At 43.4% G+C, this 17,607-nt stretch overlaps 1 protein-coding gene across 1 annotated transcript in view; it reads right to left on the minus strand.

The window, feature by feature from the left end:
- The window catches only part of pkd1b (polycystic kidney disease 1b), a 34,140-nt gene that overhangs the window by 1,402 nt on the left and 15,131 nt on the right, over nt 1-17,607 (minus strand). The window contains exons 12-39 of the mRNA XM_041816038.1: nt 15,613-15,753; nt 15,124-15,406; nt 14,943-15,045; nt 14,734-14,862; nt 14,468-14,612; nt 14,230-14,367; nt 12,646-12,790; nt 11,882-12,559; nt 11,560-11,692; nt 11,225-11,390; nt 10,922-11,117; nt 10,404-10,571; nt 10,134-10,274; nt 8,478-8,688; nt 7,172-7,295; nt 6,877-7,020; nt 5,927-6,350; nt 5,736-5,847; nt 5,425-5,636; nt 3,695-3,897; nt 3,422-3,619; nt 3,164-3,318; nt 1,745-1,945; nt 1,431-1,605; nt 1,176-1,352; nt 869-973; nt 641-775; nt 341-543 (exon numbers count right to left, since the gene is read on the minus strand). Coding sequence (XP_041671972.1) covers nt 341-543; nt 641-775; nt 869-973; nt 1,176-1,352; nt 1,431-1,605; nt 1,745-1,945; nt 3,164-3,318; nt 3,422-3,619; nt 3,695-3,897; nt 5,425-5,636; nt 5,736-5,847; nt 5,927-6,350; nt 6,877-7,020; nt 7,172-7,295; nt 8,478-8,688; nt 10,134-10,274; nt 10,404-10,571; nt 10,922-11,117; nt 11,225-11,390; nt 11,560-11,692; nt 11,882-12,559; nt 12,646-12,790; nt 14,230-14,367; nt 14,468-14,612; nt 14,734-14,862; nt 14,943-15,045; nt 15,124-15,406; nt 15,613-15,753 — 5,345 coding nt within the window. The remainder of the gene's footprint in view (nt 1-340; nt 544-640; nt 776-868; nt 974-1,175; nt 1,353-1,430; nt 1,606-1,744; nt 1,946-3,163; nt 3,319-3,421; nt 3,620-3,694; nt 3,898-5,424; nt 5,637-5,735; nt 5,848-5,926; nt 6,351-6,876; nt 7,021-7,171; nt 7,296-8,477; nt 8,689-10,133; nt 10,275-10,403; nt 10,572-10,921; nt 11,118-11,224; nt 11,391-11,559; nt 11,693-11,881; nt 12,560-12,645; nt 12,791-14,229; nt 14,368-14,467; nt 14,613-14,733; nt 14,863-14,942; nt 15,046-15,123; nt 15,407-15,612; nt 15,754-17,607) is intronic.

Here is a 17,607-nt window from a genome sequence, read left to right on the forward strand (position 1 = left end):
ATGAGAGTATTTGCCCCCTTTCTGATTCCTGATTTTTTTTGCATATTTATCACACTTAAATGTTTCAGATCATCAAACAAGTACTTTTCACACAGAGTCAGATAGGTTTGGATTTTTTTCCCCCTTAAGAAATAAAATCATCATTTAGAAACAGCTTTTTTTATTTACTTGGGTTGTCTTTGTGAGATATTAGAATTAGTTTGATGGCCTGGAACATTTAAGTGTGATAAATATGCAAAAAAAAAAAAAAAGTTCAGGGATCAGAAAGGGGGCAAATACTTTTTCATGCCATTGTATACCCTGGTGCACTACTTGGAATATAGTGAACATAACTTTATACCTGTATGCATGGATGAGAACAGCTCCACAGAGTCTGGCTAGGAGCCAAACACCTCCAATCACAACAATCAGCCCATAGAGAGGGCCCAGGACAGGGTGCACCCTGCATAGTCTTTGGAGAGTCATCCTGCCTCGCAGGATCGACAGTACCAAGACTCCAGTCTGATGAGCTGTCAAAAACCCTTCCACCGATACAGAGAAGAGCTGAAACAAAGACATTTGCATATTGAATGAAATTCCCATCCATGGATATTTGATTCAGCTGAGATTCATGTCACATACGAGGATGTGTTGCACATACGGTGTTTCCGAGATGAATACAGAGTAGTAGAGACAATACAAGCAGCACAGCCAGAGTCAGCAGCTCCCTCCAGGCTCTCTGGACCACGTTACCAAACACCAACCATCTCTGCACAAACTTCAAGGTTCTGAGCAGCTGCAACACAAGGCAATAGAAATGAGACTGAAATGAATGGAAAGCTGTGGCACTAGAGATTTGTGATATTAATCAATACGAGCCATCATTTACCTTCAGAACAAGTAGAGTAAGCAGGACGGCCGCACACTGAGAAGACCCACGCACCAAAAAAGCAGTGCTTTGAAAGTTGATGAAGTTGTACGTCTGGGACCTAATCTAAAGAGTCAGCAAATTATTTCAGCTAAATTATAAAAGACGAAACTGCATATTCCACTAGAACCTGACAGAGATGTAGCATTTTCACTCCTCAGTCTAAGACATTGCATACTACACAGGTAACAATTGTATCTCTCCACTTGGACTCCATGCAAAAATCTCAATTTAACATTTATGTTGAGGTCAGTCAGTCATTTCTTACCTCTGAAACACAGGAGGTGGCCACTAACAGAAAGCAAAAATGTAGGATAGCTGTTGCCAAGGACAACAAGGCCAGGAGAAGCTGGAACAGACTTTGAGGCTTACACTGAGCGCGCTCAGTAGCGATGGTCCACAGTTCTCCAAACAAGATGAGTAGGCCCGAGATGAGAAGGAGAACCTGCAGTATATAGGCACTAAGATGAATCCTTTCTTAATCCAGTTTAAAGAATATCAGAAAGATGATGAGGTTTGTTACCATAAGAACGGTCTGCAGGTCCACAGCAGGGTTTGATGAGGGGAGAAGGAATGTATGGATGAAGAGGAGGGGGCTGAGTCTGTGTGCATGAACCCACTCCAGTTGTATGGACACACACACTAATAGAGCAGACTCTCTATGGGAGTGTGTGTAGTCAATCGAAAGACTTTTTAACCTGGGAGGAGGGTAATATATCATTAAACCCTCAGTTAGATACAATATTAAAAAATCCCAACATTCAGTGATACATGAAAATATTCAAAATCTGTATGAAGCGATACAGCCTCAGTGCCAAAAAGAAAAGGTCCACTCACTGTTTTTTGCTCCATGTCTCCATGTGAAGCTCTGCTGCCAGCTGTGTGGTTGTAGCGTTGTCATTTCCAAGGTAGTAAGTCTGCAGAGCACTGAGGGGATGTTTCAGCTGCAGCTGTGGAACTCCAACCAGACGCAGTGAAGGGCTTTGGTGTAGGTGTGGTATCAGGACATGGTGGATCCACTGGTCTGCATCTGACCAGCTGTAAAAAAGAAGATCCACACAAGATTAAGACTGGCAAAAATCCATCCACAAAAACAAAAATCACAGTACCAAAGTTGGTGAAAGACATGCACATGCAGCTGATGTTGAGTCGCACAGGGTGATTTTAATATTTTAGGCCAAAGGCAAAAAAACAAAAACAAAATCAAATGTAAGACACTTTAGAGAGTTAAAACTTTTCTTGAAGCATCGTCTTTCAGTTAAAGGTCACATATGCAAAATACACCTTTCAGGCTTTTCTAACAAAACTATGTGCCCCTGGCCTGTCCACAATCCCCTCAAGTACCAGAAAAATCCACCACCACCATTCTTTCTCCACCTTTCAGAAAATGTGTGCTGAAAAAAGCTGTTCTCAGATTTTCCCCTTATGATGTCATGTGGGGAGTTAGCCCAACCACGTTTGGAAGAAAGTTCTGGCCACGTGAGGATCAGGAGGGCCACATCCATTAAGCCACATCCATTTCCTGAGAGGGGCGGAGTCAGGGGCGGAGTCAGACAGCTCAGTAACATTTAGAGCCACAGACACAGAAACAGCTCATTCTGAGCAGGGCTGAAACAGAGGGGGGTTTTAGACATGCAAAAATCCAGTACTGGGTGTGGCCAGTGAAACTGAACTCAGCTTTTATTGGAAACTAACAGCTGTAGTGTGTGAATACCCAACCTTTAAAACATAACACTCAGAGTGTCTCTGAACCATAAGAGCAGTCTCATCATTGTATTTGAACATGTCTCTAAGCCAGATGTAACATGTCGTTATGGTCATCGTTTGAACAATATTTGTTTCTTTTCAACAAATCAAAAGTCTTTATTGCATGCTATTTTGCCACATGGTAACTCACCAATTCAAGTATTTGGGGATCTACCTAAGTACTGGGCTTGGTATGAAACATCTCTGGTATTCTGGAGGGTCTTGAACCTGGCTGTTGGGGTCTTGGGTTTTCCCAGTATTTTTATTTAATGCTAATTTATTCACCCTTGCCTTATAATTATTTTAAAAATCTTTATCTCTGGTAGTGAGTAGATGAGTACCTAATTTAATGTACTCTTAAACTGAAAATATCTTGACGCCATGTGGAGCACAGTTCCCCAGGCAATTTCTTGCCTGTGCCTAAAGGTACAACCCCCTACAGTCCGACCATGTGTCGCTGCCTTGGTCTGATTTAGTATTTTGAAAGCAGAGATTGAATATTTTCCTTACTCTCTGAGAGAGGTGAGGTTAGGGACTCCCATGGGTGCTGTACGCAGTTGACGTCTGACAGCAGAGTGCAGCAGCCTGCCCTGCTTTTTCTCCACATTGTCCTGGTAGTTCACCATCAACACCAGCATAAGAAATATCAGCTGGCAGACACAGTGCTACAGAAAGGATGCAGAGGATAACTTCAAGTTAAATAAATGATAAAATAGAGATGATGCAGAAAAATGTCACAGAATCTTTATGTTCAGTTTGGGTCCTTACCCTCATAAGTGACTGCAGAGCTTTGACTTTGCGTGCCTCCTCTTTAGCCTGAAGAAGCCCATAACCACATGGTGGTCTCACCTTTCCACCATGCTCTTTAAACATCCTTACCACAGTGGACTTCCAGGACAGCTGATTCTCGACCTCTGGGTCCACAGGCCTCCACAGCGCTGTGCTGATCAAAGCTTGCATGCACACCTGAGCAAGACACTGAAGTCAGTTTCTACTGAAGCTTTAAGATGCGAGTCGATTAGATATCATGTCTGAACTCACTTTCAAGGGTTCAAGAAGTAAAGCAGAGGTGAAAAAGGCAGAGAGCACCGATACAAGCCACATGAGGACAACTGCTCTGGACATGTGGCTGCTGTAGACTCCAACCACGGTTAGGCAAGCTCCCAGCATCAGAGCCACCACAGGGTAAATCACAGATGGCGCCCAGGGGGGGAGCAGCCAGCCGGGAACAGATCGGGCAACACCTGGACAGGGGGCAATGGAAGATAAAAGTAATGATCATACATATGTTAGCTGGAGGTGTCCGTGTTTTTAACCCCACATATTTCTCTGGGGTGTTTCAAATGTAGTTGTTAGGAGCTAGGAAGACAGAATTTTGGCTAGTCCTGGGTCATTTCAAACTAGTGGCTAAAAAGGATTGTTAAATCTTCCCAGGACTGAGGACATCCACATGAATGCCAAACTACTGGGCGGGGGGGTATATATACCTGTCAGCAATTCAGCAGCTACACCGCATTCCAATTTGTTATGCAAGTTAGATTTTAGTGTCACAAACATTCAATTTTCTGTTTTTCAATGAAACTCATGGATGGTTTTGTGTCTCAGGGCTCTGTGGATCACTGAAATCAATCTCAGACACCTGTCATCATTAGTTTGCCAGGTGAGCCCAATTAAAGGAAAACCACTGAAGAAAGATTCCACATTATTAAGCAGGCCACAGGTTTCAGCAATATGGGAAAGAAAAAGGATCTCTGCTGCTGAAAAGCCTCAAATAGTGCAATGTCTTGGACAAGGTCTGAAAACATGAGATATTTCAGGAAAACTTAAGTGTGATCATTGTATTGTGAAGAAATTAGTGTCTGATTCAGAGCACAGACGGGTTCATGCAAATAAAAACATAATGAGGAAGGTTTCTGACAGACAAATTCATGGGATTAAGAGAGCAGATGCTAAAATGCCATTACAAAGCAGCAAACAGGTATTTGAAGCTGCTGGTGCCTCTGGAGTCCCACCAACCTCAAGGTGTAGGATCCTCCAGATGCTTGCAGTCGTGCACAAACCTACTATTCAGCCCCCCCTAACCAATGCTCACAAGCAGAAACGGTTGCAGTGGGCCCAGAAATACATGAAGACTCTTTTTCAAACAGTCTTGTTGACTGATGAGTGCCGTGCAACCCTGGATGGTCCAGATGGAGGAGTAGTGGATGGTTGGTGGATGGCCACCATGTCCCAACAAGGCTGTGACGTCAGTGAGGAGGGGGCGGAGTCATGTTTTGGGCCAGAATCATGTGTGAAAATAACCTCTGCAAAGTATATAGAGTTTCTAACTGACCACTTTTTTCCATGGTACAAAAAGAAGAACCATGCCTTCTGCAGCAAAATGATCATCATGCATGACAATGAACCTTCTCATGCTGCAAAGAATACCTCTGTGTCATTGGCTGCTATGGGCATAAAAGGAGAGAAACTCATGGTGTGGCCCCCATCCTACCCTGACCTTTAACCCTATTGAGAACCTTTGGAGCATCCTCAAGCAAATTGAACAAATGACCATTTTCAGTTCTTTACAACCTATAAAATGTTTTGAAACTCTGTTGTGCATTCAGTGCATTTTGAGTTTTTGTTTTTGAAAAGAGCAGTTATCATTGGGAGGTTTGTTTAATAAAATTTGAATTTTGCTCATACTGTTGATGACTTAAAAATGCTACTTTAGGAAAATCAGAGAAAAAATCATTTGCATAATAATTTGGAATGCGGTGTTGGTCTAGTACCTATTCGTGTAGCAGAGCACGATCTTGAAGTGTCCGGAGAAGGGTTTGGTAGGAAGGTGCTGGCCATTGAGTCCACAGATACCACAGACGCACACTTGTAAAGTCCTGTACCAGACAGGAAGGGGATGGAATGTGGTTCTGGATTATGGACATCCCCATATAGGGACTTATCTTCGTTCTCCTCTGGCCAGCTGCTGCACGAGGTGCTATGGCTGAAAAGCACAAAATATAATATTACAAAGTATTTAACTCTCTCTGTAACTGGAGCCTCGTGTTGTGGCATTGAAATGATTCATTCGAGCAGCTCCTACGTGTTTGAGAATGATGAGGTAGTTCTTGGGGAGTCCCAGCCACTGTCTGAGTTGCTTTTAGTCAGAACTGTGTCTTCTGATGCTGCTGCTATGGACATCATCAGATCCTCGTCTAAAGCAAGAATGACGAAGTCAGAACAACACAAAGTTTGCTCTGAAAACATGGCTGAAGACGGGGAGCAGTCACTCACCAGACAGAGTTAGAAGTGTTGTCAGATTGTTGCTAAAGGCTTGCACAGACTTATTGTTCCAGTTGGAGACCTTTTGTGCAGAGGGGGGCTGGTCTGCAATGACGAGGCGGTTTGAAAGAGCAGATGTACAAAGTGGGGAGAGTGAGGCAGTAGTAGGGTCAGTGATGGAGGAAGAAGAGCGGCACAGCTGCATCAGGGCTTTCTTTCTCTTCAGCTGGTGTATTCGACCCAAAGCAGGGGACATCTTGGTGAAGGTAGGGGCTGGGAGCGTTTTATTGAGGTACGGGTCAGCTGGTAGATCGTCACAGGACTGCCACATCTCTGTGCCTTCCACTTTACATGCTCTGACCACTGTCTGAGGCACCAAGCCACATGAAGACCAGAAGTCCAGAATGCTGGAGTCAAGCACCTTACTCTCCAGTAACTGCACACACCAGAGAGAAAATGAATGAGCAGGAAGATCAGCTGTCATTGGTCTGTACAGGTGCTGATTCTAGGTTCTTCTCATACAAAGGGGAAATATTTCAAGACTTTTTTGGATGATTTCAGTTTATAGCTTGGATTCTGGTCCTCTTAGGGCTTTCCCTCAGACTCTGGGACCTTGATTTCAAAATGAGATGCAAAATTTACTTTCACCTGAAAACAGGACTCTTAGCCCAGGTGAGACACTTATAACCTTGTCTGTGGATCAGGATTGGCTCGACACTAAGGACACAGCACTTGTAGCCCATCTCCTGGACCGGCCTGTGTGTGGGGGGGCTCAGAAAATCTTTTCCAAAATTTTCCAATATTTTTCCACAATATTCTGATATTTTAAGATCATAGATTTTTGATTCGTGTGAGCTGTAAGCTGCAATCACCAAGATTAAAACAAAAAAGCCTTAGAATATTTAACTTTGTATGAGACTAATCTAGAATTTATAAAAGTTTAAGCTTCAGTGTGCTCTCACAGATGAGGGGCTGCCCTGTCCTGGACTGGAAGAGTCTTTAAAAGACAGGAAAGAAGGGCCAGAGAGCCCTAAATGGTCGAAGCTGACGTCCATCTCAACAGAGTAACACACAGGAGAAGTCAGATCCGACACGTCTTCTGCCACCTGCATTAAAGAAACAAATACACACAGCTTTTATGAGAGTACACTCAGATAAACGGGAAACACTAACTTGTGCTTTAAAATGAGGTAAGACTTAAGCTGCTCAAAGGAAGATGTCAAACTGAATCAGGTCAGGGTTGTTTTGTTTTCTTACCTGACTTTGACACTTTCTAAACAGAAAGCACAGACAGCACTGGAGAGGAAAAACCAACAATGCAACAGTCATCCCCACAGCGACGGTCTCCACATTAACCAGGAGCTCGGCTGAAACAGGTTCACTAGGGACAGAGAAAAATAGGTTTCATTAACTAAGCAGAAGACTCAAAAACAGGGCCAGGGCACCAAAGTATGGTTTATTTTGAAAGGGCATGTGACTGTATGGAAATCAAGAAAATGGCCAGCTTCACTCATTTTTGAACAGAAACTGTTAAATGAGAAAACTAAACCATTTTTCCTTTTTTGTTTTTGAATTAAAATGATAAAATGAGGAAACAAACTTTGAAAAAATGGTTGAATTTCATTTCATGTCATTTCCTTTTGTTGTTTCACAATTAGGCAGTAAAGACACAAAAAGGGGCAGTCATGTGACCAGAAAGTAAACGTGAAAGTTTCAACATAAAAGCCAGAGCAAGAGAACTGTACTGTATGGATAGAGTGATGGTTTTGTTGAAGACTATTCTATTATTCTATTTTATTTTATTTTTTTATTTTAAAGAATACCTGTATTTATTAAGTTATATGTCATCAAAAAAATATAATCAAAGTGATTAAAAAATGTTTTACATTACATTTATTTATTCATTCTTTAACTCAGATAAAAATAAAATAAATAAAATAAAATAAACCCCTCATCCTGCTGGGGACTGGAGCCTATCCCAGCTCTCACTGGGCGAGAGGGGGGGTACATCCTGGACTGGTCGCCAGTGAATCGCAGGGCTGACATATAGAGACAGACAACCGGGCACGCTCACACTCACACCTACGGGCAATTTAGGGTCACCAATTAACCTAATAAGCATGTTTCTGGTGGTGGGAGGAAGCCGGAGTACGCAGAGAAAATCCATGCATGCACGGGGAGAACATGCAAACTCCGCACAGAAAGGCCCTGACCAGGAAGTGAACCAGCAACCTTCTTGCTGTGAGGCAACAGTTAACCCCTGAGCCGCCATGCAGCCCTATTTTAGAACAACAGAAGGAAAAGACATATGGTTGATGTTTTAAAATGAAAAACGAGTGAAGCTGGCTGTTTTTCTGGTTTCCATATGGTCAAACACCTTTTCAAAATAAATCATGCTTTGGTTAAAATGAATGTATGCAGATAGAAAAAGCAGAATTGTTGTGTTATTCCAACTAAAACTGGCATATTGAAATTTTAAAATTGTATTAAAAAGTCATAACATGACAGCATCAACATCTGACCTAAAATAGTTAGGGTTTATATTATGATTAAAGAAACATACCTGCTGCCCTCAACGCCCACGGCTCTGTACCACAGAACACCCAGAGCCAAGTAGAGGTGCAGCATGAGAGCGCTGCATAAAACCCTCTGGGATCTGGTGAAACGGCTCTGGGCCGGGCATTCCCACAAGGACAGCCACAGGTGGCGCTCAACCATACCGAACATAAGCTGGGAGCTGAAGACCCGCCGAAACTGGGAAAGCTCCATAGGACCTGGGGAAGTTTCAATGAAAGGATGAAGAAGTGTTTGGAAAAGCCCGCTACACCACTGCCCTACTAAAGAGGATGCACGTCATGAATAGTCTGGTTTCTTGTACTGGACCGTCATGGATAGTGTTGAAACAATCATTGAATTGATAAACTTACACCACATTCCAAATTATCATGCAAATTATATTTTTCTCTGACTATCCTAACTAATGCAAATGACAGTCAGTATGATTTTCAAGTCATCAACCGTTAGAGCATAATTCACATTGTATTGAACAAACCTCCCAATGATATCTATTTTTTCAAAAATAGAACAAAATACACTAAAAATACACTCTTTCAAATTATAATGCACAAAAGAGTTTCAAAACATTTTAGAGAATATAAAGAGCTGAAAATGGTTGATTTGTTGATTTTGTTATAACTTTGCTACGGAAGGCACGGTTCTTCTTTTTGTACCATGGCAGAAAGTGGTCAGTCAGAAACTCTAGATACTTTGCAGAGGTCATTTTCACACCTTCAGGGACCCCAAAGGGGCCTACCAGCTCTCTCACCACGATTCCGGCCCAAAAACATGACTCCGCCCCCTCCTCGCTGATGTCACAGCCTTGTTGGGACATGGTGGCCATCCACCAACCATCCACTACTCCTCCATCTGGACCATCCAGGGTTGCACGACACTCATCAGTCAACAAGACTGTTTGAAAAAGAGTCTTCATGTATTTCTGGGCCCACTGCAACCGTTTCTGCTTGTGAGCATTGGTTAGGGGGGGCTGAATAGTAGGTTTATGCACAACTGCAAGCCTCTGGAGGATCCTACACCTTGAAGTTGGTGGGACTCCAGAGGCACCAGCAGCTTCAAATACCTGTTTGCTGCTTTGTAATGGCATTTTAGCATCTGCTGTCTTTATCCCATGAATTTGTCTGTCAGAAACCTTCCTCATTATGCCTTTATCTGCATGAACCCATCTGTGCTCTGAATCAGACACAAATGTCTTCAGAGAGATCCTTTTTCTTTCCCATATTGCTGAAACCTGTGGCCTGCTTTATAATGTGGAACGTCCTTCTTAAGTAGTTTTCCTTTAATTGGCTCACCTGGCAAACTAATGATCACAGGTGCCTGAGATTAATTTCAGTGATCAGAGAGCCCTGAGACACAAAACCATCCATGAGTTTAACTGAAAAACAAGAAAATTAATGTTTATGACACTAAAATCCAATTTGCATAACAATTTGGAACATGGTGCAAATATTCTTGGCAGTGACCTCACTAGTGTAAACATGCTAATGCAATGGCAGCAGTCCATGTTTTATTCTCGCCAGTTAGGTTCTCATTCCTTAACAATGCCGTACATCTCATTTGAAAGATTTACCAACAGAGACAATTCTCACTAAACAAGCAGTTTGAGTTTAAACTTCCTAGTCTGTCAGAATATGTCAAAGCTTACATGAGGCCAGAACTTCCTTCTCCACAGTGCTGTTCTTTTGATTCTCCACAGCCAGCCAGTCCTCCAGCAGGAAGAAGAACATGTGGTCAGTCTGAGGGTCCCAAACCACCACATGTTTAACATACCAGGAAGGGTCCAGGCCTGGAGTGGCATGCATGATATTCAGCTTTGTGATATAAAATAACCTGCATGTTCTTTGATATTACAAATGAATAATCATGTTCATCAAATGAGGTATTAGAATTTAAAAAAGGGTTAACATCCAGGTACCTGTGCTATCATGCCAAATGCGAATTTTCCAAACCTCTCCCAGATTGTCATCCGTTTCCAGATGAAACTGGTCGAGGCTCCCGCGCTGGAAGGCTCCCTCCCTCTGCAGATGGCGAGAACCGCTCTTCGTCACACCATAGAGACAGATGCCAACATGTGCTGTGGTGCCTGATGGGTATTTAGAAATAGCTCCCTTAATCTGATATAAATTTAGCACAGAAAGTATGGTAATGTGCGTCTATGTTGTAACAAAAAAGCCGGTTTATTTCTCTTTTACATGGCGCCACATTTGTAATCAGCATGCATTTGTGGGATGACCAGCAGAGCTGAGTTTAAGAAAAATTTTCCATACTTCCAATTCTACGATTTATCACCTAAAGCATTGTTACAACTAATAAAAAATATACCAAACATAAATGTCCCTACTTTTTCTGCTAGGTTTAGTTGTCATAAATTCAGACTACTGCACATTTCTTGGATTTTTTGTCCTGATCTAGTTCTGATTGTCCTCCACTGACCTGCTCCTCGCTGCCAGCCAGTCTTTACCAGGACTCTGTAGTGGTACAGCCCTGGTTGGCCACACAAAGGGACCTGGCTCATCCTCAAGCTGTTGAAATAGTCCAGTTTATGGGCGATGAGTCCCATCAGAGAGTGAATAAGAACCAGGACTGCACAAACAATCCCAACCACCATGTTACACACGGGACCACTGGGCTGCACAGAGATGGGAAGGAGGAAGAACGAGGAGAATAATTTTAAGAAATGGATGTGATAAATTTACTAAAATACTGGCAGGCAAGGTGTGTTGTGTTTTGACGTACCGGTGGCAGCAGAACAACAGCACCAGGGTGAACAAACATGCTGGCCCCAAACAGGGTGAGATGCTTGGTGAGACAGTGCGCTGCATGGGGTGTGCTGCCCTCCAGTGGCTGTAAGCCCTCACTGCTCCAGCACCTCTCCTCCACACTGTAGTACTGGCACAGAGAGCTGAACACGCACACCGACACCTGGACGGAGCTGCCACTGACCAGAGATGAGGTGAGGCTTACAAAGACAGGTGTTTCTGTCCCGTTTAACCTGAAGTGAAATGAAAGCCTCTTCAGCAAAATGAGCAATCATTCAGAGCAGAGGGACATTAAAAAGAGCGATGACTCACAGTGGAGACAGGAAGACGGTTTTCTCTGTTGATGAAGACGATGCAGGGAGAGTGAGAGACACCTCTAGTAAATCCAGGGATGTGTTCGTTCCTGCCTCTATCTTCACATGTCCAGGACTTAAAGACGCCGATTCTAGATAAGCACAGCAAAAAGATAATTCACACTTCAAGTCTAAACTGACAGATATGCAGTCAGGGTTGGCTGCTATCATGCTGACTTATAAGGGCTGTTATCTCAGATGTTTAAATGAACAATTCATCAATTATTAAAACCGCTTCGTACTGTATATAACTGTAGAAATGTCTGACGTTTGCAACCTACCTTCATCATGGTTGAAGGTGAAGGAAATATACAGGCCTGCGTTTTTATCCAGACCATCAACAGCTTTGACGGAGAAGTTCAACTGTCCTTGAGTTGGAAGTGTGACGGTGGGGCATGTCCCACCCACCGTCCCATCTTCACCCAGATCATTCTGTCCCACAGGATGCTTGTTTGGTAGGGTGACCCGTATCGCCTGTTCAGGGTCCAGATCCTGGATGGGTATCACTTGGCCCTGAGGCGTGGTGAGCTCCATGGCAACCAGATTAGTGGAAATTGGAGGGTCTGCAGCGGTCAGAAAAGAGTTGCCTCCTATATCTGCATCCACACCGAAGAGAACCTGCACGACCTCGGACTCCTGAGCCTTCAGGTGAGTCGTCAGGGGATCAGGGATGTGAAACAGACAAGACAAACTCAGTTTGTCCCTTGATGACCAGTGAGGAGATGTTATCTGGTTCTGGTTGGACTGGTGAGTGCACAGGAGGTTAGATGGGTCTCCATGGAAACCCACAGTGTTTACATACGGGTTGGAGAGTGATAGAGGTGTCCCACCATAAACACGTGCACGCATCAGAGAACGCATTAGGTCCCCTGCATGACTCAGTGCTGACATGAAGATTGTAGATGCTTGCTGAGGAGGGCTTTGGTGAGAGTTTAAAGACACAGCAGCCAGAGTATTACCTGTAAACGGAGAAAATACGAAATCATTACTACTTCTGCTCACAGTAAGCTGTACTTTCATGCAGATGCCAGTGGCTGACAAGCACCTATGATGGCAAGGATGTTCCTGCCCATTTCAACAGCTGACAAAACTCCTGGGTTCATGTGCTCCTGTATGACATGGATCATCTTTTGCACTGCTTTCAGAACCTTCTCCTGGCAGTTACGGCAGATCATTTCACCAGGAACAGCCTGGGGAACAGAGGAAATTCAGTTTGCATCAAGCAGATTATTAACTCAAGTCTAAATGTATAATGAAGAGCATGACAGATTCTACTCTGCTCAGAAATTAAAGGGAACACTTAAATAAGACATCCCAGATCTGAATGAATGAAATATTCCAGTTGAAAATCTTTATTCATTACACAGTGGACAAAATAACATAAGAACAATCAGTAGAAACCAAAATCATTAACCCACGGAGGACTGGATTCAGAATCATACTTAAAATAAAAGCGGAAAAATCAGATCACAGGCTGATCCAACTCCTGTGAAATTCCTCAAGTCAACTCAAAATGAGGCTTAGTAGTGTGTGTGGCCTCCACATGCCTGTATGTACTCACTACAACATCTGGACATGATCCTGATGAGATGATCCTGAGGGATCTCCTCCCAGACCTGGATCAGGGCATCAGTTAGCTCTTGGACAGTCTGTGGCGCGACATAGCAGCAGTAGATGGAACGAGACCTGATGTCATGGTGCTCCATTGGATTCAGGTTTGGGGCCAGTCCATAGCATCAATGCCTTTGTCATGCAGGAACTGCTGACACACTCCAGCAACGTGAGGCCGAGCACTGTCATGCATCAGAAAGAACCCAGGGCCCACTGCACCAGCTTATGGTGGTCTAAGACCTCATGCCAGTACCCAATGGTAGTCAGGGTACCTTTGGCTAGCACGTGGAGGTCTGTGCGGCCCTCCAAGGATATGCCTCCCCAGACCATCACTGACCCACTGCTAAACCTGTCAAGCTGGAGGATTTTGCAGGCAGCAGAACATTGTCCATAGTGTCTCCAGCCTCTCTCACATCAGTCACATGTGCTTAGTGTGAACCTGCTCTCATCTGTGAAGAGAACAGGGCAAAATCTGCCAATCCTGGTGTTCCCTGACAAATGCCAATCAGGCTGTGAGCACAGGCCCCACTTGTAGACATCGGGCTCTCATACCACCCTCATGGAGTCTGTTTCTGACAGTTTGGGCAGAAACCTGCACATTAGTGGCCTGCTGGAGGTCCTTTTGTAGAGCAGATAGTGGTCCTGCTGGTGGGTTGCTGTCCTCCTACAGCCCCCTCCACATCTCCTGGTGCACTGGCCTTTCTCTTGTTAACTCCTCCATGCTCTTGACACTGTGCTGGGAGACAAAGCAAACCTTTCCACATGGATTTGCCATCCTGGATGAGCTGCACCACCTTAGCAACTTCTGTGGGTTGCAGATACCGCCTCATGCTACCACTAGTGAGGTCACTGGAAAAGTGCAAAACCATTCCTTTATAGGGTTGTCTTGCTAATTGCCTCTCATTTCCACCTTGTGTCTGTCCAAGTGTGATTGAATTGGAGTTACATTGTGATGATTGTGTGCTCCCTTTATTTTTTGGAGCCGTGCATATAGAGATGAGCAGTAGGGTTTACTTACAGTGGACAGTGACAATGCTGAGCTTATTTGATCAACATCCAACAGTGAGGAAACAGGAAGAGAGGCCAGGGCTTTTGTCACATTTTCACGAATCTTTCTTCTGTCTGCGAAGTCACTGGCCTTATATCCAGAGTCCATCTGTGGATAGGTCAGTTCAGATTTCAAGCAAAGGAAAATCAGTTTAACTTTTACTTCTTTTGCAGACATCCCATAAACTGCAGAGGAGAAGAAACCAAACCTGATTGAGCTGGCTGGTTAGAGCGATAGAATATGGAATGATCTCTTGAGGGTTGCCATGCTGGACTAAAGCCCAGACTGACTGACTCTTGTTTCTGAGCCACTCACTGGCAACCTTTTCTGCAGGTTTTTCAACGGCTAAAGTTCTAGAGAGAGAGGTAATCAGGACGAGACATGACATGACAGTTTGCATGAAATAGAACAACCTAAATCGCTGATGTCAGATGCTGATTTTTGCTCTAACCTGATCAAATCTGGGTTTCTTACCTGTTAAAAGCTATGACTTTTGCCCCAAGGTAGTTTTCCACCTGCACTGTCACTCTGATAACTGCTCTGTTTGTGGCTGGCAAAGAACTTCCTACTGGAACCTGGGTGCCATGTGTTGAATGAGTGCCCCTGGGGATAGAAATACAGTATATGTTTAATGTTAGTTTCTAAAATTAAGTTTGCTACTGTGAATTAAGATCTGCATTCACCTGTAAAGTGTTAGCAGAGGGCACTCTGGGCCGGCAGGCTGGCATGGTGCTACCTGAAAGGTATAGATAAGCTGAGAGGCCTCACTTTCATCGTCCTGCCACCCTGCACAAAAGAAAACAAAGTTGCATCAGGTTTTCTCAGTCTGAAGGTGTCCCAACTTTAATGATCCTAGAGTATTACCTGAGCAGGTGTAGGTTACCAGTGTCTCCAGGAGATGAATATTTGACTGTGGACTGAGATCACACAGGCCTCCATGAGGTGGGTTTATGGGTCGGACTGTGAGGCTTGCACTGCCCCAGGTTCTTCTGCCAGACTGAGAAACGTTCAGACTGAAGGTATAACTCCGCCTTGGCTGCAGAACATCTGACTTTATCACCAGGTTAGCAGACCGTCTTCCTGTTGAGGTGGTTACCTCATTAAGGTCCAGTGTCATGCCAGTTTCATCCACAGCACTCCACTCGTACTGCAACAAGAAAAACCCACGAATAAATTAGAATACAAAGTACAGCATCAATAGACAGAGTTCAAAGTTTTCTGGGTTATTGTTTATTTGACTTGAAAAGTGTTTTACATTTGCATTTTCTCAGTAGAGCACAGTTTAAAAGGACTGTTTCAGTCAACACTTTCTGATTTTCTAAGACAGTAACTGAAAGATGGTGTCAGACTCACCGTTGCCTTGTCATCACACTGTTCACATTTCCCTGAGAGAATAACGGGGACGTTGTAACTTATTGTGTGAGGGGAGAACAGATCAGAGCAGGACACACATCCCACGATCACTGGAAGTAAATGAGCGTCACACACAGTCACCTAAGGATGAGAAACAATGTAAATGTACTTAATTTTTGTTCAACTTAAAGGAATAGTTCAGTATTTTGAAAATGGGTTGTATCAGATTCTTGGTAATGATTGATATTAGCCACAGGAGATTTCAGTCTCCCTTAAGGAGAGCGTGATGTGTTTAACAGCAAGCAGGGCCACCTACAAACCCAGAGAATGACCCCCCCGCCGCCCCCCAGTTCTGATCTATTGATAATATCAGTGCATGTTTGTTGTATCAGCAGCACTGGTGCTAGTGGCCTGGCTAACAGTTCAAATAATACTGGTACATGATTAAGACCTGACCACCGAGGGTGCAAGAGCCCTACTGAAATTGGTAGGGTTTGTCATTTTCATTTTTATTTTTTTTGCATTCCCTGCGTTTTTGGGCCTCTTATCATCCTCAGAAACTAAAAAAATTCAGCACACATATGCACTGTGTGAAAAATGCGAGGTTGATATAGGTTTCAGAGATGACCCTCAGGAATAGCGCCACCTTTCGTGCGTCTATGGAACAGCCCCAAAAGGGACTTTGGCCTAGAGTTGTGAGTTTCGGTGTGAAGAGTTCAGGGAGCTCTACAAAAAAGTTTATGGGAGCAAATCTGTGTTTCCAACAGGAAACCAGTCATTTTGAATAAATCAGCCCAAATTAGGTGTTTTTGACCTGTTCCAGGGGTCAAACTTCATCATCCTACTTGCAACCTTTTACCCCAATTTTGATTTTTTTTTCTTTCTGTTTGAAACTAAATTGCCTACTCTCCCCTTTGTGCAGAGTTGTGTTTTTTTACCACTTTTTACCCATTTTTTGCACTTTCTTTCACTTTTTTGTTATTTCTGCCACTTTTTGCCACTTTTCATCCATTTTCACAGTTTCCTTTTGCCCCTTTTTACCCATTTCTGCAACGTCTTTTAGTCACTTTTTGCAATTCTGCCCTTTTTTGTCTCTTTTTATTATTATTTTGTTCCTTTCCAAAAAAAAGAGAGTTGTCTCAGTTTCTTCTACTAAATTCTCTGGCATCTGTGCATAATCTGGTCCAGCTATGAAGTCTAATGTTGCTTTCCTGATCGTTTAGTGTGTCCACATTGTTTACATCACCAATAAAAAGGTTTTTCTGCTTCAAGGAAATGTGTTTACATTTTTGAAAAAAGCTTTACTGTACTGCAGAATAAATATATTAAATCCATTCTTCTGCTACGTTGATAGGAGTGGTTATTAATTATGTTGAAAAATAAAATATTATCATCACTGTTTAAGTTTAGAATGGACTGTGATTTTGCTGACCTCCATTGGCCCCTCTGTTTGGCTGGGCCCCTAAGAGCTCCCCGTTACCCCCCCTTTATGGACAGCCTTGCCAGCAAGGAAGCCAAACTGTACAGCAGCACAGATGGGTAAACTTTCTCTGCATAATTAAATAAATTTTGGGTCAAAATGGGCTGAAATCGGTGCTATCTTAAGTGTACGCTACCAGCTGATCAGCAGTTCAGCTCTGTGGGCTTAAAAGAGACAAAAACTAAACTAATATGGTTAGCGGTTAGCGGTCAGCTTGACTTATGTTCCAAAAATGATGGAAAATGATGAAACCAGAAATATTCAAGATACAGAAGTGAAACTATCTGTGGTAGAATGGAGTGGCATTATGGGATGTACTCACTGTTTGGTTGGCACGGACATGCGTTCTTCCTGCCTTGTGGACAGTCAGGGTGAAAGTGATTGTTCCATGTAGAAGATGAGAGCTGGGTACGGTTATTCTACTGCTGTTACTCCTCAGTGCAGGCTGCTTTACAGGAGGATACTCGCTGCCATTCTGAAACATCAAAATAACTGCCAGTTACACCAACACTGAT

This window comes from Cheilinus undulatus, linkage group 20, assembly GCF_018320785.1.
Source record: "Cheilinus undulatus linkage group 20, ASM1832078v1, whole genome shotgun sequence".
NCBI lineage: Eukaryota > Metazoa > Chordata > Actinopteri > Labriformes > Labridae > Cheilinus > Cheilinus undulatus.